This window comes from Protopterus annectens, chromosome 2.part1 (assembly GCF_019279795.1).
Source record: "Protopterus annectens isolate FY-2018-M chromosome 2.part1, PAN1.0, whole genome shotgun sequence".
Lineage (NCBI taxonomy): Eukaryota > Metazoa > Chordata > Ceratodontiformes > Protopteridae > Protopterus > Protopterus annectens.
Window position 1 is genome coordinate 1,527,915,395 of NC_056729.1, and position 25,318 is coordinate 1,527,940,712.

At 42.4% G+C, this 25,318-nt stretch overlaps 1 protein-coding gene across 2 annotated transcripts in view; it reads right to left on the reverse strand.

The window, feature by feature from the left end:
- Positions 1 to 25,318, reverse strand: part of LOC122794522 (tumor necrosis factor receptor superfamily member 14-like) — a 430,726-nt gene that overhangs the window by 304,002 nt on the left and 101,406 nt on the right. Inside the window, exons 2-3 of one of the 2 annotated variants that reach the window (XM_044062985.1) lie at positions 24,523 to 24,666; positions 24,293 to 24,389 (exon numbers count right to left, since the gene is read on the reverse strand). In XM_044062985.1, the coding sequence (XP_043918920.1) occupies positions 24,293 to 24,305 (13 nt within the window). In that variant the 5' untranslated portion in view covers positions 24,306 to 24,389; positions 24,523 to 24,666. The remainder of the gene's footprint in view (positions 1 to 24,292; positions 24,390 to 24,522; positions 24,667 to 25,318) is intronic. The other variant, XM_044062984.1, reaches the window with a different exon arrangement.

The window sequence follows — 25,318 nt, forward strand, 5'->3', positions numbered from 1 at the left end:
CAAGGGCAGCAGCAGGGTTTTTAAATAAAAATTTGTGAAAGTCAGCAACCCTGTAATATCTGTCTGGCTTGCTAGGAGCCGGAGGTAAGGAGTCTGGAGTCAAGCTCGACTCCGAAAACACATCATCCACAATGTCTAAACCGGGAGGTATAGTTAAAGGCCTACGCTGAGGGAGAAGGAAATCCCCAAGCCTCTTTTTTGATTCTGAGAAATCTTGACTCTCCCAATGAAAATGCTCCCTCAAAAGTATGCAAGGTTTCTCCAAAGGAATGATCTTCAGGAGGAGATGCAGATGGGATAGATTCCTCTGCAACAGAATCCTCATAGGGTGGTATAGAAAATTCCTGATCAGAAGAAATAGAAACCTGATCTGAAGATTCATAATCAGTGTCGTGCCTAGGCCTCTTATCAGGAGGGGGTTGGGAACCCCTGATCAAGGTAATTAGGTCTTCAGCCATTTTGATCATCTGTTTTTTGGGCATAGAGGCCTGAGCATGTGGTTCATGCGTAATTTTTTTAGCTTTAGAAGTTGCTTTTGTCTTTGATTTTGAAGCTGGCGTTGGTTTTATATAGAAATGCTGAGGCCTGAAGACACCCTCAGAAGCCGGTGCCTGCTCAGCGGCTCCAGACTCATCTGAGGGAAGAGACATCCGTGGGTACAATACTTTTGAGAATCTCGCTGCGTGCCGGACTCCACATAGGTCTCGGTAGAGGCCTGCGACTCGAAAATAGCAGGTAGCAGGGGCTGTGAAAGCGCCTCACTGAGTACCGGCGACTGGCTTAGGGGAACCTTCTTTGTCAGTTTTGGACCTAGACGGTCTGTCTTTGTCCTTTTCTTTGGGTTGTTTGTGAACTCCGGTAGTCAGATTGCTATCGGATGACATTTCAGGAAAGTTAAATCTGTTTCCAAAATATTTTGAGGCAAAGATATACAGACGCTTAAAAGTGCGCTGGTTAAATCTAGCACAAAACCGACAGCTAGGCACGTTATGATCAGGGCCTAGGCAAGGAATACAATACAAATGGAAATCCTTATGAGGTATTTGCTTCCCTCAAGTACTGCTATTATTAACTTTTACTGACATCGGTATGGAGCAAGAAAAAGTTTCCCCAATGGGGTACTTCGCTTTAGTGAAGACTTCGGTTCTGAAACTCGAATTCAAAAATTTCAGGAGTCGGCCAACCAGCACTTGCGAACTGCTTCTGCTTCGGGCACCGTGCGGCAAGAAAGACTAAAGAAAATGGCGTTGGCTGCCAGTTTTATACCCCTGACATCATGGAAGAAGAGACCGCAACCGACGCAGGACCCAAGACTTTGGAATTCAGGCCGACTGAGGACAACCTGCCAGCAGATTACCCAAATGTAATGACTGCAACAATGAAACACAAAGAACATTGCATCGGTTTCCAATCCATCTCCTGTTTGCACCTGGTACAGAAGTTTTGCAGGTGTGCATTCTCTCTGGATGAAAAGAGGTCCACCTGTGGAATTCCCCATGATTGGGCTATGGACTGGAAGATTATGGGTATAGATCCCACCTGAGGACCTATCAGGTTTCTGCTGAGATGGTCTGCCAGAGCATTTTGAACTCCTGGAAGGTATTATGCTATCAGGTGCAAGCCTATAGACTGAGATGCTTCCCAGATTTGCATAGCTAGATGATACAGGAGTTAAGAATGTGTCCGTCCCTGTCTATATACCACATAACTGTGGTACTGTTTGTCTTGATTAATAGGTCTATTTTTCCTTAAAGTCTAACAGGCCCTTTAATACTGCCATTAGTTCCTTCCAGTTGATGCATCTGTCCTTGGATCTGGAATCTACTTTCCTGGGTTAGAGGTTCGGGAAAGTGAGCCCACATGCCATCTCAGAGGCATTTGGGTTTAGGGTTTGAGCCTGTGGGAAGATTTTCAAGGGAAGGCCCTAATTCTGGGCGCAAGACTGCGCTCACCATGTGAACTCTGTTTTGAGGCAGGGGGATCTTGGGTTTCTAGGGACTGTAAGCACTGGCACCAGACATTCTTCAGGTACCATTGAAGTTTCCCTCATGCGTAGTCTGGGAAGGATAACCATAAGGATGCATGAGACCATGTATCTCAGGGCATGAAGAAATTCCCTTGCTGAGATGCAACTTCTCAGTTGGATCCTCTGGAAGAAATATGTCAGGAAGGACACTTTTTCTGGAGGGAGGGAGGCCGTTTGGACAGATGTGAGAAGTGCCCTCAAGAAGAGGATCTTTTTTGCTGAAGTGCAGGATTTCTGTAGGTTCACTGTGAACCCCAGTGAGGAAAGGAGGTCCTGGGTGAATTTGAAGTCCTTGAGGAGCCTGGCCTGTTCTGTGGCTTGTAGGAGGCAGTCATCCAGGTAGGGATAGATTTGTCCACCAGTTTTCTGATGAGGTTATCTACCTCCCAGAAATCTTAATGCACTATAAACCTATAACTTTGGCATACTATACAGTTTTATTATTTTGTGTGCGTTTGTAATAACTTCTGCCGACTTATTTTTATAATACCCTGCATTAATTTTGATGCGATTCATTGACTGTACTGTGAAATTGTTTGTAATAACTTCTGCTGACTTATTTCTGTATTACCCTGTATTAATTTTGTTGTGACTGTTACTTGTACTGTTTCTGTATGTATGTACATGGAGCTTTTGTTCCCGGGCCTCTAATGAAAAAGGGCTCATACTGGCCCACTGCACTTTCCCAGTTAACCTGCAAACAAACAAATAAAAAAAATAGTACTGAATTACTTAAGCAAGAAAACATATAAAAGAACACAACAATGCACTGGAAAATTTAGAACATAACTATAGAAAGAACTTACAGAAAAAAGAATAATTTGAAAGCAAGAAAAAAAACGCAAAAATTATTATATAAGCAAACAACTTTCTACAAGGAAAAAATAGCAGTACTAAGTTAGTTAAGCAGATTACTAAAGGAAGACTAATTCAATGAAAGAAAAAAAAACGTAAAAGGAGAAACGGAAAGAACTCCGGAAAAGATTATGAACAGTGTAGTGAAAAAAAAAGTAAATAAAAAGCAATACAAAGGCAAGTCAGACCCAGCTCTGTTAGAAATGCTACATCTAAAGAAATCCCAATCCTTCCATGCCACATGCTCCAGAGACCTCAACCTCATTACCACAATCAACAGAACATGGTGGAGGGGCAGTTTGATAACTCAGAGACTGCCCATGCTCTGGAATAGACTTCCCACACATGTCAAGCAGAGCACCTCATTGGCCCTCTTCAAGAGAGATCTTGAGCGGATGGGAAACAAAGTTCACCCCAGGGATCACTCCAGTGACTGTACTTGATAGAGGCACTGGGAACTAACGTCAGGCGGCACACTGCCAGGGCACTTCTATGGGCTAGGCTTGTAATGGCTCCATTTGCCTAGTACACACTTACGAACAGAAAAAGAGAACAAAAGAGTTGGAAAAGTAGATTTCCTTAAATGAGCTAGACACATGGCAGATTCAATAAAGCCTACACAAAGTGTACATCAAGTACACACAATATATATTCAAGAAAATTCTTATCACATTTTGTGCACTTTCTAGTCATGCAGAAATATTACACTACCCTTTGTGGTAACCTTTATGAATCCCTGTCAATATTTAAAGCTGCAAGACTATCAGTAGGAAAACAAATTAGGAGGAAGCAGATGTGAATTATATCTGTGTTGTCTGTTCACTCAGAATGGTGTACACTTAGTGTAGGCATTACTGAATCCCAGGGAAAGTATTAGGACAAGTAAATATAGATCTGGCTGCAGGACCAGATGGAACAGGATATGAAATGTATACAAATGTAAGGAATTGGCAAAAAGTATTTTTTAAAGATTTTGAATGAATGGTTAAATGAAGGTTTTATTTATAAAAATCATGTAGTGGAATACTTAAATTCATATGGAAGAAGAAATACAGAATACAATTAAAACTGGAAAGAGATAGTAAAGAATAATGACAATAAGACCTTTATGAAAAAAATACAAAAGATCTGAAAACAAAATTAAAAACATTACAGAAGATATTACAAAGGGGAAGGGTTGTCAAGAATTATTGACAGAGAAACACTAGATATTATGAATAGAAAAAAAAAGTGAAAGTCATGATAGGAGACCTTAGTTATGCATTTGATATAATTGGACATGACATGTTATGGGTAATAAAATAAGCGAAAAAGTTAGGAAATTTTGTACAACAGTGTATAGTAAGTGTGAAATAAATTAAAAAATGAAGGAGGTGGAGTATATAACAACTGAATGGTTACGAATTCCAGTTCTATTAACATATGCAGATGACATTATAACTGCAAAAATAAAATTGATAAAATTAATATATACAAAGGAATGTCTACAGGAAGTAGGGCTGGCTTTAAAGAGAAAAGTGAAGGCTTAGGTGATGTAGTAAGGACAGGGAGTATACATTTTACAGTGAATGAAATTTGTGTGTTGGGTATAAAGATACCAGCTCTACCCACCTGCCACTACTACCCCCACTGACTTTTCTCCCAAATTCTCAATAGTCCCTATTCCAACAGCTATGGTAAATAACTGCTCATGAAACTAAAACCATGTACCAATGCCCCTGCCAACCTGCTTCCAGAATTCCTGCAAATAGCTGCAGATTCCACTGCATACCCCATTAGCATACTTAATAGATCCATCCGCAAGTCTTATGCATTTTCTATTTGGAAAAAAACATTTATTCTCCCACTACACAAAGGCAGTAACAACATAGACATCTCCATCTTCCAGCCCATTGCCATCCTTTCCCCCATCTCAAAAATCCTCGAAAAATGTATCCACAGTCAACCCCTTAACCACCTACTTGATAACATACTATCACCAACACAGCACGGTTTCAGACCAAGCCACAGCACCACTACTGCTCTTAGTTCCTTCTGTGACACACTAAACTGGGCTTGTGATGCCAAAAAACTTGCCTCCTCCCTACTTCTTGATCTGTCCAAAGCCTTTGATACCAGCTCTCCCCCTCTTCTCCGTAGAAAACTATCCAACAAAGGCGTCTCTCCCTCCACCCTAAACTGGTTTTCAAACTACCTCTCAGACAAACAACAAGACACTAAATGGCTAAACTCCTTCTCTCCATTCCTTAACTCCACTACAGGTGTTCCCCAAGGGTCTATTCTGGGCCCATGACTTTTTAACATTTTCATCAATGACTTTCAGTCTAGCCTCACCCTAGCCACAGTCATCCAATATGCAGATGACACTACTATCATCTGTACTGCCAACTCCCCTCAAGAACTTCAGAAACTTACCCAATCAGCCCTCAGCTCCACTGAAATATGGATGTCTAACAACCATTTAGCATTAAACCCCAAAAAGACCAAACTAGTACTATTCACCCCCTAAGAAATCCAACACCATAAACAAAGACACTTTCTAGTCACTCCCATGACAGCACTTCTAGGAGTTTGGTATGAGCGACAACCTCAACAGGTGTCACTATTGATGAACACCTAACCTTCAACGTGCACATTCACAATAATGTTAAAAAAGCACACCAGAAACTGGGTATTCTATATCGCCACAAAACTTACCTCAACTACTCTTCGAAACCAACCTTCGTCACCTCCTTCTTTCTCCCCTCTCTATTATACAGCACTCCTCTCTTTACAAACTTTCAGGCCAATCTAAAATCCAAACTTCAAGCTTGCTATAATAAAAGTGCACTGTGTCACAAATGACCACCTACCTCACCACTGCACCACTCTTCGACAACTGAACTGGAAAGAAATATTACATCATCTCACAAATATACAACTAACTACTACCCATAAAATAATACACTACCCATCCAGCTACGCAGCCCTTTCCAATCTTTTCAATTTATACCACCCCAAAAGAACCCTCCGGTCTGAAAAGCAAATGCTTCTACAGGTAGAGAAACCCAACCTTACCGCTCGACATTGCCTCAACTCCTTTTCCACTGCTAAGCTATGGAACTCTCCCCCACCCTCACTTAGATCTACTAGAAATACTCATATCTTAAAAAAACTTTGAGACACTACCCCGCCTCCTCCCACTGGTTATGTCCTTGTGCCAACACCTCTCAGTCCATTACCTGATTTTTCATCTCACCCTGTTCTTCACACTACTCTGCTTTCTTCCTCTTTTTTTCAACTCCTATACCATCTATCTCCTCAATAATTAACCCTCCATCTCTCATAAATGCTTTATTTTTTGCACAGCTTCCGTGCCTCTTCCTGTATCAATCACTGTATACTATCAGCTAGATTTACTCTTATATTTTCCATCTTCTTTGCTTACCTAAATTCCTAGGTAGTTGAATCAGTTATTATTGTTGTATGTGTTTTTAGTCCATCATACTGTACATATATCACATTGTTACCTGAACTTAGTCAGTTCAATCTGACATAACTGTTATTTTGTATTTAGTATTTCCATCTCATTACATATATTGTACTGTTACTTATGATGTATAAAACTGTATGCATGTATCTCTGTTGAACTTTTGTACTGCTACTTGTGCTTTATCAGTTTGTATGCATGTACCATTGTAGAGATTTTCTCCCCAGGCCTCCACTGAAAATGGGCACGGTTACAGCCCAGTGGACTTTCCCGGTAAACAAATGCAATAAACTAAATAAATAAATAAAACTAACAAATAAATAAATACAGACAGATGTAAATATAATTCAAATGTAAAAACCAACAGAAGAAATAAAATTGTCTTCTGGAGAATGTATAAATTATCATTCAGAATTCAGTACTGATGGAAAAAACAGCATACTTGGTGAGAACATTTATGATGGCAACAGTACTTGAGAAGGAATTATTGCAGATTTTTTTTTCATTTATATGGGGTTCTAGATTAAACCCAGTAAAAAGAAGAGTTTTGTATATAAATAAAGAGAAGCGGGTTAGGGTTAATTAACCCATTGTATGTGCTGCTTCATTAAATTTGTATAAAGTGTTAATAGTGAACAAATGTAAAAAAGATAAATTAGTAGTAAAACTGTATAAATACAAGTATGACAAATTTGGGGATATGGTAAAGAGAGTATAAGAGAAAGAGTGTATAAAGGAAGAAATAAATGAAATAAATGTTATCAAAAATATTTTTTGTAGAAAAAAATGATGAAATAGAAATGTATGACATAAAAATGTAATAAAACTACCATGTAAAACTATGGGAAAATCTAACAAATGAAAAAATTAAAGCAATAAAGTAAGAAGCAAATAGTGTAATCAGAAATTATAATGTCAAGATTTTTTGTGGAAACTGGTAATAGATAACCAGTAAAAGGAAATGTACCGTATAAAAAGAAAGCAATATGTTTACATTGTCAAGAAGAAAAAGCTATGGAACATTTGCTTTTGAAATGTGAAAAAGTAAAAAAAAGTTACGGGGAAAACTATGTAAAAATTTTTTTGAAAACATAAAAGATGGATAAAATAAACATAGATATGATTAAGTACTGATATTTTAAGGGTGGAAGTAAAGAATATGTTAAAACACAGATTAAAAAGTTATTTTATAACACATGGGTTATATGGAATGAAATTATGTTTAATGGTGAATGGATTTTAGCAACAGTATTATGGAAAAAAAAGACTGGGAAGGTTAATGGGGTAAAAAGTACAGTTTTGTACCTACCATAAATGTAGATGTTCGAAGATCCACATTGCTGCAGTCATAACCTGTGGGTAGTCCGCTGTCCTCGGTCGGCCCGAATACCAAAGTGTTAGGCTGGCGTCGGTCATGGTCGCTTAGATCTGACGTCAGTACGCCGTGGTACTAAAGCGCATGACCGACGTCATATCCTCAGTCTTTCTTGCCCCAGATGTCAGAAGGCCTTAAAAAGAAAGGCCAAAGCCAAAAAACAGGAAAACATCCAACCACCCATGTACAAACCATATCTACAACCCAAACCACACAACCACCCCAAACTACAGTGGGGAAGGAGGGAGGGAAAATTGGACTGCAGCAATGTGGATCTTCGAACATCTACATTTATGGTAGGTACAAAACTGTACTATGTTCTTCATCTCACATTGCTGCAGTCATAACCTGTGGGTAGAATCCGAAAAGCAAAGGTAAAGGGAGGTTGGCAAAATCATAAAGCATTGGGAGCTGCTAACATGCCCTGCAAAACTGCAGTGGCAAACCCAGCCCTAGATTTTGAATAAAGAGGGAGATGATAATGTTTAGAAAAAGTGTGCACCGAACTCCAAGTAGCTGCCTCCAAAATATTTTTAGTAGCTACACCCCTCAGAAAAGCAGTAGAAGTGGCAGTAGCCCTAGTGGAATGAGGTCTGATTCCAGCCGGAATCTCCTTATCATGATGAGAGTAACAAAAAGCAATACAATGACCAATCCACTTAGAAACAGTTTGTTTAGAAACAGGTTTCCCCTGAGAACCCAAAGCAAAAGAAACAAACAACTGTTGAGACTGTCTGAACCCTTTAGTTCTGCTCAAATAATAACGCAACTGCCTGTGAATATCCAAAGAGTGCAAAATCTTCTCCCCTTTATTTTGGGGATCAGCATAAAAAGTAGGCAAATGAATAGACTGGTTCAAGGCCACATTTGAGACCACTTTAGGCATGAAAGTAGGGTTAGTACGCAAAGAGACCCTGTCCTTATGAAATATTAGGAAGGGTTCAACTGCCATTAGAGCCTGTAATTCAGATACCCTTCTAGCAGACGTAATGGCCAACAAAAAAGCTGTCTTCCAAGACAAAAACTTCAACTCAGCTGTAGCTGCAGGTTCAAAAGGAGATAAAGTGAGTTTCTCCAACACAAAATTGAGATCCCAAGAAGGAGTAGGAGCTCTACGTGGGGGTCTTATGTTCTTTGCCCCTCTAAGAAATTGCTTGAACAAAGGATGAGAGAATAAAGGTGGGTTACAGTCATAGTGAGCAGAAATGGCTGCAGCATGAACTTTTACAGAGGAGAAAGACAAACCTTTGTCTAGTAATTCTGTAAGATACTGAAGTGAAACACTCAAATTAGGTACTGAAACATCAAAGCACTTCGCTTTGCTCCAAAGAAAAAATCTCCTCCATTTATCAGCATAAACCTTCCTTGTACTAGGCCGTCTGGCCTCCAAAATAACATTCAAAACTTGTTGAGGAAGCTGCACCCTCCAGGGTCTAGAACAGAATATGCCAGGCTGTCAGATGCAGGGACTGTATCCTGACATTGATGAAATGATTGCCTGCCTGGGACAAAAGGTGAGGACTTGCTGGTAAAGGCCAAGGAGGCTCCCGTACTAAACTCCTCAGCAGAGGGTACCAGTGCTGACGCGGCCAATCTGGAGCTATAAGAATCATGGAGGGCTTGTCCTGTCTGACCTTCAAGAGCACCTTGGGAAGGAGAGGCAGAGGAGGAAAGGCATAGACGTGAAGATTGCTCCAACTGAATGAAAGAGCATCCACTTTCCAAGCTTTTGGATGAAACATCTTTGTGCAAAACTTTGGTAGCTGGTAATTTAGTGGAGAAGCGAACAGATCTATGTCTGGAGTCCCCCAAAACACTGTCAACTGTCGAAAGACATGAGGATCCAATTTCCACTCGTGGGGATCCTCCATCTGTCTGCTCAAAACATCCGCTAAGGAGTTCTGTGCTCCTGGCAGAAACCTTGCCTGAAGAGTGAGGTGCAGACTGAGAGCAGTCTCCCACAAAATCATAGCTTGTCTGCAAAGTGGGTACGAATGGGTTCCCCCTTGCTTGTTGATGTACCACATGACAGTTGTGTTGTCTGTTTGAATCAACACTTGTCCTGGGTGAAGTAGATCCTTGAAGGCCATCAATGCAAATTGGACTGCTAACATCTCCTTCATGTTGATATGCAAATGTTGGAAGTCTGGCAGGCCACGTGTCTTGAACCCATTTTCCATTGAGGTGTGCTCCCCAAGCCTTGTCTGAGGCATCTGTCGTTAAGATCTGACTCGCCTCTGGTCGGGTCACAGAGAGTCCCTTGTTTAGGTGACATTCCTGAGCCCACCACAAAAATTCCTTCTGAATGCAAGGTATTATCTGAATGACAGTGTCCAAATCGTGGCAGTGTTGAGTCCATACACTTTTGAGATACCATTGTAACTTCCTCATATGCAGTTTGGCATTGGGAAGCACCAGAATACAAGATGCCATGAACCCCAAGGCTTGAAGGACTGTCCTTGCAGTCAGCCTGGACAGGAGAGACAATTTTTTGAAGTAAAGGGTAAGATTTCTTTGCTTGTCCGGGGTCAAAAACGCCATCTGAGAAGCTGTATTCAGTCTCACACCCAGAAAGCACATGTCCTGAGAGGGTACTAGACTGGACTTTATTTCGTTCACAGAATACCCTAGGCATCTTAACACTGCCATAACATACTGAAGATGGTGAAGTAGCTTGTCTTTGTCTTGAGCAAGAATCAGGCAATCGTCCAAATAAGGATAAATTTGTATTCCTCTTAACCGTAAGAAGGCTATCACGAGCCAGAACCTTTGTGAACACCCTGGGCAGTAGATAAGCCAAAGGGCAATGCAGAGAACTGATAATGTAAAGTCCCAGCCCGAAAACGCAGGAATCTCCTGCAGCTTGGCCTGATAGGAATATGAGGATAAGCCTCCTTGAGATCCAGAGTTACCATCCAGTGATCTTTGCCTAGCATAGGTAGAAGTTGTTGCAAAGTCAACATTTTGAATTTTGGAATGTCCAGGTATGTGTTGAGAATAGACAAATCCAGAACTGGCCTCCAAGTGTCTCCTTTCTTTGGTACAAGAAACAGGCGAGAATAAAATCCTAGGCCCACCTCTGATGGAGGGACCTGCTGGATAGCTCCCATTTGAAGAAGTAAAGAAATCTGTTTGTGAGCCTCTGCCTTTTGCTGAGGAGGAACGTCTGGCATGCCTTTGAAAGGGGGCAATGTGTGGAAATAAAACTTGTAGCCTCGGTTTATAATGTCCAACACCCATTTGTCCTGAGTGACTAAAAGCCAATTTTGCCTGAAAAGTGCCAACTTTCCTCCCAGAGGAGCTGCCAGACAGGAAGGATCGGGCAGCTGAAGATGCAGGTCATTGTGTCTGTTTACGAAAGGATTGGCCCCTGCCCTCACCTGTAGACTGTGCAGGGGAACTCCACGTCCTAGGCCTAAAAGAACCCTGTGCATGGGCTCTGCCCCTACCACGTCTAGATCTGCCCCTAGACTGTAAATCAGAAGAAGGGTAAGCCCATCCCTTAGTAGGCCAATTTCTGCTAAACTTAGGGGGCTGCACCTGTAAAAAATCTTTAACAGTCTGCATAGACTTAGCTTTGTCCTCCATTTTCTTCAAGACTGACTCCACAGGAGAACCAAACAAAACTTCAGAATGAAGGGGAGCATCCAAAATTCGAGCTTTAACATGCTCTGACAAGTTCTGATCCTTAAGCCAAGCGTGTCTACGAATAACTGATCCAGTGGCAGCCACCCTGGAAGAGGCCTGCAAAGCATCAAAACCACACTGCAAAGAATGCTTACCCACCTGATCAGAGGCATGAACCAAATCCTGTAATTCTTTACACTCTATGCCCTCTGCTAAAGCATCCACCTTAGATTTCAATTGACTAAGAAGAAAATTCTGGTACTTCAGCATATGAAACTGGCAATTTAAAGCCCTCAATGCAAGAGTGGAAGAGGTATACACTTTTTTACCCCACCTATCCAGAGCTCTAGAGTCCTTATCCATGGGAACTGGATTCTTTACAACAGAAGCCCTGACACCCTTAGGTCCCTGGCTAATAGTTTCTGGGTCAGCCCTAGGGCTCTTATACAAATATTTATGAGCCTCTGGCACTATGTAATACCTGTCTGGCTTAACCGGGGGCAGGAGGCAAAGAGTCTGGATTAAGGGAAGCCTCAGAGAAAACATCCTGTACAACATCCAAAACCGGAGGTATAGCCAAGGGCCTATGTTTTGGTAAAAACAAGAATTCCCTAAGTCTCTTTCGGGAATCTGAGAAATCCTGACCTTCCCATTTAAAATGCTCCCTCATAGAATGCAGGGTTTCTGAAAAAGAAAAATCCTCTGGAGGGGAAGCAGAGGGACTAGAATCCTCTGCGTCAGAATCAGAATAAGGGGGAAAATCCTGAATGTCTTCAGCCGAAGACTCTGCATAATCTGAAGAATGTTCCAATCCTTCCACCTCTGGCTCCACCCTAGGCCTCTTATCTGGAGGGGGCATAGAACCTCTAATCACGGTAATTAAATCTTCTGCCATTTTAAGCATGTGCTTTTTAGGCACAGAACCTGGACTGACGCCAGAGGAAGACAAACCAGGCCTGGCCTTTGAAGGTACCTTAGAGACAGAGGGAGAAGGCCTAACCACCTTATGCAAAGAAGGGAGCACAGCAACCTGAGAGGCCCCCTCAGCCTGACCCGACTCCTGAGAGGCCACATCTTGCAAAACTAAAGGTTCCCCCCTGAGACTCAACTGAAACCTCGGCCGGATCCACAGACTCCACCGTGGTTTCTAAAGAACCGGCGACTCATCCTGCTTGGATTTCAACGATTTCTCTTTACGCTTCTTCGCGGTAGCGGGCGTCGGAGGATCCGACGGCATATTGTAATTACACCGCCATCAAGACAAGCCTAGCACAATCTAACCTATGTTTAATGGTGCGCTTATTAAATTTAGCACAAAAGCGACACCCGACTACGTCGTGCTCAGGCCCCAAACAAGGAATACAGAGAGAGTGATAATCCCTATGAGGTATCCGTTTCCCACAAGAAATACAATTATTCACTTTTTCTGACATCCGGATTTAACTGAGGCAAGAAAAGACAAAAATATTCCCCAACGGGGTACTTAGCCCAACTTGGTCTTCGCTCTGAAACTCAGAATACGAAAATTTCAGGACGCCGAATGGCACTTGCAAACGCTGCTTCTGCTTCGGACCATGCGGCAAGAAAGACTGAGGATATGACGTCGGTCATGCACTTTAGTACCACGGCGTACTGACGTCAGATCTAAGCGACCATGACCGACGCCAGCCTAACACTTTGGTATTCGGGCCGACCGAGGACAGCGGACTACCCCCAGGTTATGACTGCAGCAATGTGAGATGAACATCTTTATTATGAATGTAAAGGAAGTTATGAATATGTGTAAATAAATTTGTATATCTATATATTTGTACATTTGTAAATATGTTGTACATAAGTTCTTTTTGTATATGAATAAAGGACCCCTACTCTTTTCAACAGATGCGGTGGGATCTTTAACATCCACCCGAGCTCCCACCAACTCAAGCAGTTGCAGCCTCAGTTTAACATCTCATCCGAAGGACAAAAACAAGGACACTGGCAACCTATAGACACTGGGCACATACCATTTTGGGTTTAAGGGAAGGTCTTGCCTACTCAGCCGTTTAGACTTCCTCGACAGGGTCACCAAAGGTGAGAGGAAAACTGTGCACACTGCCTACCTTGACCTGTGGCGTTTGATACAATACCCCATTTGGGTATTACTGACGAAATGTATACAAATTTAAGGAACTGGCAAAAGGTATTTTTTAAAGATTTTGAATGAATGGTTAAATTAAGGTTTTATGTATAAAAATCATGTAGTGGAATACTTAAATTCATATGGAAGAAGACAGACAGAAGACCATTAAAAACTGGAAATGGGTAGTAAACTCAATGCAAAGACATTCATTGTAGTACCAGATGGGAAATTGTCCACCCAAGCTAATTACTCCATTGATAAAATACCCTTAACAGCTGACCTGGTAGTTAGGGATAGTACAGTTTTGTACCTACCATAAATGTAGATGTCCGATAGATATGCAACTGCAGTCATAACATATGGGTTGTCCTGCCTCAGGCAGCCCTCGGTCGGCCAGATTCCAAAGTCTGGGTCCGACGTCGGCTGATGTCACATTTCCCTCCGACGTCAGAGCGGCTGGAGTATATAAGCATCAGCCGACGCCATCTTCTTCAGTGTTTCTTGCCCCAGATGCCAGGTGCCCTCCAAGGAAGGCTGTAATCAAACTGGAAGGCAATAATAGGTTTCCAGACAATAAATAAGCAATAAACAGATACACCATAACAGATATCCCCAGCTAAGGATAACAGGGAGAGGAGTGGACCCAAGGCATAGAGGGGAAGGAGGGAGGGAAAACCTGACTGCAGTTGCATATCTATCGGACATCTACATTTATGGTAGGTACAAAACTGTACTATGTCCTTCAAGAATGCAACTGCAGTCATAACATATGGGTTGAATACCATAGCTTAGCTGGGGGAGGTGGTATGCTCTAAGAAAGGGATGGTGTAGCTATCAATCCCTGCAGGACTGCCGAAGCAAAGCCTGCTCTGGATCTGGAATATAAAGGGAGGTTGTAGTGTTTGGAAAATGTATGCATGGAGCTCCATGTAGCAGCTTCTAGAATGTCTTTTGTAGGCACCCCTCTTAAAAATGCTGTAGAGGTGGCTGTAGCTCTGGTGGAGTGTGGTCTGACACTGTCTGGCACACTCTTTCCATGGAAGGAATAACAGAATCTGATGCAATGTCCAATCCATTTTGAAATTGTCTGTTTGGAAATTGCTTTTCCTTGTACTCCAGGGGCGTAAGCTACAAAAAGCTGATCAGACTTCCTACTGGTCTTGGTTCTGTCTAGGTAGTAGCGAAGTTGTCTGTGCATGTCCAAGGTATGTAACAGTCTTTCCCCTTTATTCTCAGGATTTGGAAAGAAAGTAGGCAGGTGAATTGCTTGATTTAAGGAAACCCTAGATACCACTTTTGGCAGAAAGGTAGGGTTGGTTCGTAAGGAGACCCTGTCTCTGTGAAAAGTTATGAACGGTGGTACTGCCATTACGGCCTGTAATTCCGAAACCCTTCTTGCTGAGGTAATGGCCAGCAGAAAAGCTGTCTTCCAGGAAAGAAATTGTAAATCCACAGAGGCTGCTGGCTCGAAGGGAGGTAGAGTCAATTTTTCTAAGACAAAATTGAGGTCCCAAGCTGGTACTGGTGCCTTTCTTGGGGGCTTTATATTCTTGATTCCTCTAAGAAATTGCCTTAACAAAGGATGTGAAAACACAGGTGGATCAGTGTTGTATCTAGCTAAGATAGCTGAAGCATGTATTTTTATGGAAGAGTATGAAAGTCCGTTGCTTAGCATATCTGCCAAGTATTCCAGAATGAGTGGAATGCTCAAAAGTGATGCATCATGACCCTTGTTGGTATTCCAAATGCTGAATCTCTTCCATTTGGCTGAGTAAGCCTTTCTGGTGGATGGTCTGCGGGCTTCTGTTAGTATCCGCTGAACTTCCTTGGAGAGAGGTAGATTGAGGTTATTTATGGGATTTCCCAAGCTGTTAGCTGTAGCGTCTAGATGTTGGGATGAACTGTCCTGAAGTTGTGTTGAGTCAAAAGTTGGGGCCATTGTGGAAGGGCCCACATTTTGTTGTGACATATGCTCCGTAGTAGTGGGTACCAGTGTTGTCTTGGCCAGTCTGGAGCTATTAGGATCCCCTTCGGCTGCTCTGCTTTGATCTTTAATAACACTGTGGTCATCAGTGGCAGAGGTGGAAATGCATAAATTATTAGGGAGCTCCAGTTGAATGAGAGAGCATCTATTTTCCATGCTTGTGGATGATATGTCCTTGAGCAGAACTTTTGTAAGTGATGATTGAGGTGGGAGGCAAATAGGTCTACGTCCGGCCTGCACCATGTCGAGGTGAGTCGTATGAAGATGTCTGGATGTAGCCTCCATTCGTGGGGGTCTAGGAAATTCCTGCTTAGACTGTCCGCCAGAACATTGTCTTTGCCTGGAACAAACTGGGATTGCAACTGTATGTTTAGACCCAATGATTTTTCCCAAAGATTCATTGTCAGTCTGCAAAGGGGGTAAGAATGAGTGCCCCCCTGCTTGTTTATGTGCCACATTACAGTGGTGTTGTCTGTCCGTATTAGTAGGTGGCCTTGTTGAAGTTGTTGTCCAAAGGCCTCGATGGCATGCATTACTGCTAGCATTTCTTTTTGGTTGATATGCAGATGTGCTTCCTTTGGAGACCATTGCCCTTGAATACATCTGCCCTCCATGTGCGCCCCCCATCCAAGGTCTGAGGCGTCTGTGGTCATGGTCTGTGTTATCTGAGGTTTTTTTAACGACATACCTGTGTTTGACTGGCTTACTGTGGCCCACCATAGAAATTCCTTTTGAAGACATGGAATGAGTGGAATAGTTGCTTCTAGGTTGTTGCTGTGTTGAGACCATAAGCTTTTTAAGTACCATTGAAGCTTTCTCATGTGTAGTCTTGCTAGTGGAACCAGGAGAACGCAGGATGCCATGTAACCCAGGGCCTGTAGGAAACTCCTTGCAGTCATCTGGGTGAGCTTTGCTAAACTTTTGAAGTAATGAGCTAACTTCTTTTGCTTGTCTTCTGTCAGGTAAGCCATTTGAGAGGCTGTGTCTAGTTTGGCTCCTAAGAAGGTTATTTGCTGGGATGGCTGAAGTCTTGACTTTTGAAAGTTGACTGTGTATCCCAGAGCCTGTAGCAAGTGTATGACATAATTCAAGTTTTTTGTCAAGGTTAGTTTGTTGTCCGCTTGTATGAGGCAATCGTCCAGGTACGGGTAGATTTGAATCCCCTGGAGCCTGCAATGAGCAATTACTCATGTCAGGCATTTCGTGAATACTCTGGGCGCAGTAGATAAGCCAAATGGCAATGCTGAGAATTGATAATGCTCTGGCCCTGCAAGAAATCTGAGGTATCTTCTGCAGCTGTATCTGATAGGGACATGCAGGTATGCCTCCTTGAGGTCCAGAGTAATCAGCCAAGACCCCTTGCCCAGCATGGGAAGGAGTGGCTGTAGAGTCAGCATTTTGAACTTTGGTACTATGAGAAAAGTGTTTAAAGCGGACAAGTCCAGTATTGGTCTCCATTGAGTTTCTTTCCTGGAACAAGGAACAGTCTTGAATAAAACCCCTGACCTTGCACTTGTTGTGGAACTTTTTCTATTGCTTTGATCTGAGCAAGCAGAGAAATTTGCTTGATAGCCTCTGCCCTCTGATTTTGAGGAAGGTTTGGTATGCCTTGTTTTCTTGGCAAGGTATGAAAATGGAACCTGTAACCGTGGTCTATAATGTCCAAAATCCATTTGTCTTTTGTCGGTTTGTGCCAATTTTTTGAAAACAAAGATAACTTTCCGCCCAAAGGAGCTTCTATTTGCTCCCTGGTCAGCGGAACTAGAGGAAAGTCATTGAGATTGTCCCTGCGGGGCAGGAGAAACCCCTGTGTCACTTCTTTGGTTTGCTGGTTGCCATTGTCGCCCCCTGTAGGATCCTCTGTATTGCCCTCTTCCTCGGGCACGCCTGTTTTTGCCCCTTTGAAATCTTTCAGGATTAGGAAAGGACCAGTTTTTAGAAGGCCAGTTCCTGCTGAATCTGGGCGGCTGAACCTGGAGGAAATCTTTGACTGTCTGAACTGACTTGGCTTTTTCCTCAATGGACTTTAACACATCTTTAGCATTAGCACCAAAAAGCTTGTTCTTTTCCAAGGGTGCGTCAAGAAGTTTTGCCTTAACATGATCTGGTAAAGGTTGTTCTTTTAACCATGCATGTCTACGAATGACCGCCCCTGTCATAGCTGCCCTACATGAAGCCTCCAATGCATCATATCCACACTGTAGAAAGTGACTGCTAACCTGCTGAGAGTTATGCACAGCCTCCTGCAAAGACTTCCTATCTAAAGGTTCAGGAGAGGCCAATCTTTTCTGTAAATCATCTAACAGGAAATCCTGATATTGAAACATGTGAAAGAGACAATTGAGAGCTCTCATAGATAAAGTAGTGGAGGTGTAAACCTTCTTCCCCCATCTCTCTAAGGACCTTGCTTCCCTGTTGGAAGGCAAAGGGTTTTTGGAGGTGGTAGCTGAAACCCCTTTAGGCCCCTGGGAAATTGTTTCTAAATCAACAGCATGGGCCCTAAAGAAATGAGAATGGGTTTCTGGGACCCTATAGTATCCGTCAGGCTTGACAGGAGCAGGAGAAAGAGTATCAGGGGTAACACTGGAGTCAGAGTAGAAATCATCCAAAACATCAAGCACAGGGGGTATAGCTAAGGGTCTGTGTTGGGGCTTTTTAAGGAAGGTTCGAAGGCGCTTTCTGGAATCTGAAAATTCCTGGCCTTGCCACTTAAAATGCTCCCTCATGGAATGCAGAACTTCCCCAAAAGAAATATCTTCAGGAGGAGAGGCCGAGGGAATGGAGTCCTCTGCATCTGAATCCTCATAGGTCTGGAAGGGCTCTTCCTGGCTTTCAGAGTGAACAGAGTCCTCAGAATCTTCATCTGAAGGCAGAGGGTCAGAGGGTTCAACCCTGGGCCTCTTATCAGGAGGAGGCTGGGATCCTCTCTCAGGATGGGCCTGGGAACCTCTGATCAGGGAAATTAAATCTGCGGCCATAGACATGATTTGAGTTTCAGGAGTAGGCTGAGGTAAGGTTTTAGCAGTAAGATGCTTGGACTTGCTGGCTGCCTTAGCACGTGTGTAGGCCTTGATAGACATGGACATGGGAGGCCTAGCCGCTCCACGTGCAGGAGTGACCTTATCAACAGCAATGGTCTCGGGCAGCTCCTCGGTTTCAGTATCCGGAGGAAAATCAATAACTGGAGTCGGAGTGGCCTCCGGTATCGGAGGTATCGGTAATGCGGTGTCTTCGGTTCGGAGCGGTGGAATAACCGCCTCAGAGGGAACCGGGGCACTCGCGGTTAGTTTCGGCATGGTGTCGGTGGAAGATGCGGGTCGAGGATGTCGGTCCCGGTCTTTTCATTTCTTAGGAGTCTGCGTTGTCGGTTGTTCCGACGGCATTGTATAATCAAATTTTTCGCCGAAAAAGTCTTCAGCAAACTCTGCCCGGCGCCTGAGAGTGCGCTTATTGAAGCGAGCACAGGCGGCACAGGCCGAGACGTCGTGGTCTGGGCCAAGGCAAGGGAGGCAGTAAGAGTGGAAATCCTTATGAGGTATTTGTTTACCACAAGACAAACAATTATTTACTTTTTCAGTAATTTCTGACATCGGCTGAGGCAAGAAAAGGTCCCCAACGGGGTACTTAGCTTTTTTGATGACTTCGGTTCGAAGAATACAGGAGCTGACCGACCGGCACTTGCGAACTGCTTCTGCTTCGGGCACCGCGCGGCAAGAAAGACTGAAGAAGATGGCGTCGGCTGATGCTTATATACTCCAGCCACTCTGACGTCGGAGGGAAATGCGACATCAGCCGATGTCGGACCCAGACTTTGGAATCCGGCCGACCGAGGGCTGCCTGAGGCAGGACAACCCATATGTTATGACTGCAGTTGCATTCTTGAAGGACATCTGGGAATATATGAAGACCGTAATCTGTTCTTCAAACAACATACAGCCAAGACAGTAAGAAAATCATTCTATGTCACCCAACTCAAACAAGGGTATGGTATCCCAATCCAAAGAATTTCTAGTGCCACTCTATTCAGCCCTTATTAGATCCCATCACTGAGTACAATACCCCCTTTGGCATGTAACTAATCAGACACTTGCAACAGTTGGAATGCCCTCCTAAGGCTCCTCACCAGGAGAATCCAGGATATGTATACACTGTCCTAACACAGATCAACTTAAGACCATATATCTATACTTAAGTCTCCAGCAGGTTACTGACCGACAATTTATGCCTGGCATATAAGGCATCCTCAGATCCAACACTGATGGATCCCTTGCATATCTGCAAAATAAATAGCACCAGAAACACTAGATCCAAGGACCTGAACTTTGCTTGCAACATAAATAGAACATGCTGGAGAGACTGGCGTTTCTCTCTAAGGATCCCCCTCTCACTATGGAAAACCTCACCATACAAATGAAGCAGATTTCATTCCTGAACCCATTCGAACGAAACCTTGATGGCTAGACAGGAAATGGCAAATTCACCCCTGGTCTAGCCACCATGTCTTTGATGGACAGAGGTCATCAGTAAGGAAATCAATACCCACCTAAAAAATCCCCCAACATAACACTACAGCCTTACTAACATACTCCACCATACAGGTGTCCAAAGTATTCAGGGACAAAAGCGGGCTGGACCACATGGCTAGGACTATAAAGACCCACCTTGGTGGTCATTAGCCTTGTATAAACATATGAACCTATGATCACGGTTCGGGAGTTCCTTATTTAGTTTAGCACAAACCTTTTTTGCATCATGAGAGTTGGATTTATTTTTGTGTGCAGTAACTTTTTTCTTTTACTACAGAGTCCGTTTATATTTGGGTTCCATCCACCACAGGGGTTTACTTTTGAAGTTTGTGTTAGGTTTATTTCTGGGGGGACAGATGAGTCTATGCACTTATTTACACGTGCATAGAATTTTGTAATGAAAGACTATGCATAAGCAGTGGGGTCATCAAGATATAACTGGCTTCGCGATTTAGCTAGGTCACCACTCAGATTCAGTAGATTAGCCTTTGCATAACCTCCAGATATAGAGGTACTAGAAGATGCATCATACTTCAGTCTTACTGTAAATGGGATTGATGTATGATCTGATTTAATTAGAGAGGAAGTTACAACTGGCAGAGAGCAAAGCTGCCCCAAATGGATCAGGCTGTTCGTATTGATGAAGTCACAAATCTCTAAGCATATACATTTGGGGATGTACAAGTTTCAGTTTACTGAAGGGTGGTGGGAGTCTCTTAGGAGAATTGTGTTTGACTTAACATACAGGGTCTTTATACTAGTTGAGCAAGAGGTATAATGCAGTAAAGGTCGCATAGTTACCTATGATATCAAAGTCATCATCTTGTCTGATGAGTAGATTAAGGTGTGTGTGTATTTATATATATATATATATATATATATATATATATATATATATATATATATACATACACACACACACGCACACACACACACACCCATTGTATATATAAATAAATATGTATTTAAAGCCACTGTCACCTTTACTGACTTGGTCTATTGTGATGAGCCTAAAGAGGTGAAAGGCATTGAAACCCTGCACTGACATGAGTGTTTTGAATGATCTTCAAACCAGGTCCCCATGGCGATGATGCATACATCTGAATACAATGAATGCCCCAGGATCCATGGCCACCCTTTACCCCAAAGATGGAAGCAACCATCGCTTATGGTCACTGTGGAACAACACTCTTTCATAGCAGGTTGAATTCAGTAAGTCAAAAGGCAAAATGAGAAAGGAGTGTATAACGGGCTACAAGTATAGAGGAAGGACTCCCCTATAGTCAATGCATCAACAAAAAACAGAATACCTAAGCAACCCAGGAGAAAAGCTGGGGAGACTATAAAGAATCTGAAATCAGAGTTTATGCAGAGGTGAGGCCTCTAGAGTACGGCCTACCTATTTATTAAATCATCTGCAACAACTCTCTAAGGTTTAAATCCTTCAGGAGAAGCAGGAGCTGAAGCTGACCCTTGTTCGGTCCAACCCACCATAAACATTATGAAACCAAAGACTTCTACTGCAAGACTATGCACGGAATCTTCCATATTGAAAAACAAAGAAAGCTATCATGGACTGGAAGGTCCCAGCAGGAAATTTCCCTGATCCACTCCCAATAGAAGTAAAAGAGGGACTCCTCTTAAGGCTCTCTTCAGAGACAAGATGCACAATGTACACTTGACCCCCACCAATGGCTAGGTAGCTGATGCACGTATAAATAATATTTTTACACTTAAAAAATCAAGAATAGGTGAATCAACGAAATGTGGGTTCCTGTGAAGCTGACCTAGCCATTCTCAGATGGGCCAGAAGCAGGTCCCACACAAACTTGGCATAAAGTGGAACATGCACAGGACCTGAAAAATCAAATATCAGGCTGCTGACCACAAAAGCAAGCCTTCACCAGCTGCACCAATGATGGGCCAAATTATGATAAACAGTTACTAATTGGTGCAGGAGGAAGGAGGTCTGACACAAACATATCCAATGACACTGGGGTCTCAAGAAAAATTTTCTTGTACCTGTGTGGGGCAGAACCAAAGAACTCTGGAAATTCAGTCACACCAGAGGAGAAAGAGCCCCACCTGCATTTCTCCTGCAGAACTCAGATGGGGATGGCATCAAAGTAGCCTGGTACTGGAGCACTTAGAAGGTATGCCTGGTCAAATCTGCCACATCTACTACAGACTACGAATGTCAAAAATTCCCTCAAGCCATGAGGAAGACAAACAATGGAAAGACACTTTAAAAATCCATGACCGCAGAAGGTGAAAATGTAAATCAGGAATCCTCCAATCGAATAAATTTGCACATCTGTATCGGTAGTAAGTGGCATAATGCAAGCAAACAATTAGCAAGCATGGCCTTGGTGGCCAACAAAATGGAAAATTTAATTGAAAAAAATGTAAAAATTAGTTACAGTGAAAAATGTAAAACACATGAAGATCTGAACAGAAGACACTAAGTTCTACACAAGGCAAGAAAAAACAAAAAACAACTAGCACAAAAAGTGAAGCGAAGTGACAGTATCTCAAAAACAAAAAACCCAAAGGGAAGTAGAAAGTACCTGTAAGGGAAAAAAAATTACAGCAAGGAAAAGAAGAATACTAGTGATGATAAGGGGAAAACATGTTCTTCAATGACAAACAAAGTAGACGAAGGCCATAAGGATCCAAATCAACACTTCTGAATATGATTATGAAACCGGAAAATGGAAGACTCGTACATCAGGTACTGGGAGAAGTGGAAAAGCTGATGCAACTTTGAAAAAAAAAAAAAATATCTGCCAAGCTGAGCATGTGTTGCTTGATAATTTTTATTAGTTAAATAAGATTTGGAGGATGAATCTCCAGACAGTCTGGTTATAGCAGTAGTATTTACAAAATCATTGTACAACAATATACTAAAAGCATGTTACGGCAATAAGGGCAGCAAAAGTAGGAATGTGAGAGCAAATTCACCCAAAACACTCCACTAATAACAGCAAACCTGGGTGAAGAGTCCACAAACCACCGGTGAAAAACCAATCCTCTTTATTCACCAAAACCACATATTAACGCTTCAAAGTAATACACTTTCATCCACTACCAGCAGACTTCATCAGATGAACAAAAATCAATTATAGAGAACCTTGTTAAATACCCTCTTTCAGTTAAGATGCTTTATCACAGAAGTCCACGATTCTATAGACCAAGCATCATCTTTATTACGCATCAAGTACAAACTTGTATTAACCAGTCATTAGTTATATTTCTCCATGTTCACATGCATTGAAACTCAATTCAATCAGGGGGATTGGACAAGCAGTAACCCCTGATGGAGGTGATGCTGACAGAGAAGGAAGATAAGTGACCCCCACCTCCCGTGCTGCTGGCGTCTTTAGTGTTCCTTATTTTTGTAGTAGACAATAAGGAAGATCAAATGTAAGCAGTAGCCTTTAACTTTTTTTTATTTTTCTGTAGTTAAATCATTCCCCATCCCCTTCTTACAATCATTGGATCACCTCAATAAAACTCTTAACATATCAGACATCTTAACAGTGCTTATTTAGTGCCACAGTTTGTTAACTGGGTTAGTTCCACCCAGTCAACTACCTCTTTTTTGGAAGGAGAGAGAAGGTATTCATACTGACTAGAGGGAAGTTCTACAGGACACTAGGAAAGTTCCCCTACTCTTTTTAAGAAGTGCTATATGATCTTTCCCCTCATCTCAGCTACCACGAGCTCAGACAGATGGGAAACTCATCCAAAGAATGGGTAGTGGAATGGGTATATAAAACAAAGCACGTCAAATGTAGGCATGCCTGGGAAATCTGCATTTCACAAAGGCACTAACTTGTCAATGCCACAGTGGATGGTAAGGAAGCCAGAAATTAGAAAAAAAAGGTCTGTAACACAATGTCATCAAAACATAAAAGCCCCAAAAACCTAGGGTCATTCAAAGCAACCGGTAGTGGGAAAACTCAAGTCGCCAGAAGGAACCATCCATAAAGAGAGGCCAGGGATGGCCTAAGGATGAACTTTTTGCCAGAAATGCAAGAAGTGCATCCTTCCTTCACAGTTAATCATCACACAGCTCTCTTTCTTACTTGATGTTTTACACAACCACCATGACTACAGCACAACTGCTGAAAAGCTAAATACTAGACAAACCCCCAAATCTTCCTACATGTCCTCAGCTACACAGTATGTAACAAAGCTGGATGCAAGTCTCTCATTTGCACTTTATTAACCTTTAGTATGGCACTACTGTACATTTATCATACATTTCTTGTATGAATAAAATATGAATCTGTTAACTCTACTTACCTGGTGCACACATTGGACAGCATTGGCCAGTGATGAAGTATTCTGCATCATCACATGAATTTTCACCAAGAAGGGACCATACACTGAGTAGAAGAATCTAAACCGGAAAAATGCACAACTTAAAAATTCAGTATTTGTAGCAGAAGTACAAAATAGCATCAAGTACCACAAATGCTCACACAACTATGTATACAATGTGACATTACATAAGAATACATGCATTTACTTACATTTTGTTTGTTTACTGCAGTAGAGCACTGATGCAGTACAGCATCCCCAAAGAGGGAGGACTATCAAAAGGCTCCTCCAAGAAATGAGGGTCAAATGTCAAAGGACAGCACATTGTGCTTTTGTGGTAGGGAGTGCTGCAGCATCTAATAAAACAGAGACTATCATTAGATGCCACATTTTGCTCGAATGCAACTACAGGAATGGACAGATGCAGCACACCAATGTACAAACCAAGGTTACCCTGAGAACACAGTAACTGACGGCATGCCATTTGGTAGAAAGTACAGTTGTGTACACTTAACATAAATGTAGATGTTAGAGTGTATTCATTGTTGCAGTCATTACATTTGGGTAATCTGCTGGCAGGTTGCCCTCAGTCGGCCTGAATTCCAAAGTCTTGGGTCCTGCGTCGGCTGCCGTCTTCTCTTCCATGACGTCAGGTCGTCAGGGGTATAAAACATGCAGCCCACAGTATTTTCTTTAGTTTTTCTTGCCCCAGATGTCAGGTGCCCCCCAAAAGGTAGCAATATTCTAAATATATATATATATATTTATATACATACGTGCAGCAATATAAACTTTACCTTCATCTACAAGCAAATACACCACCATAGGTTGTAGAAGATAGAGAAGGAAAGATAAACTGTAGAATGCCAGGGGGATGGCGGGGAGGATAACCTGGACTGCAACAGTGAATACACTCGAACATCTACATTTATGGTAAGTGTACACAACTGTACATTGTTCTTCGTGTTTCACTGTTGCAGTCATTACATTTGGGTAGAATCCCAAAGC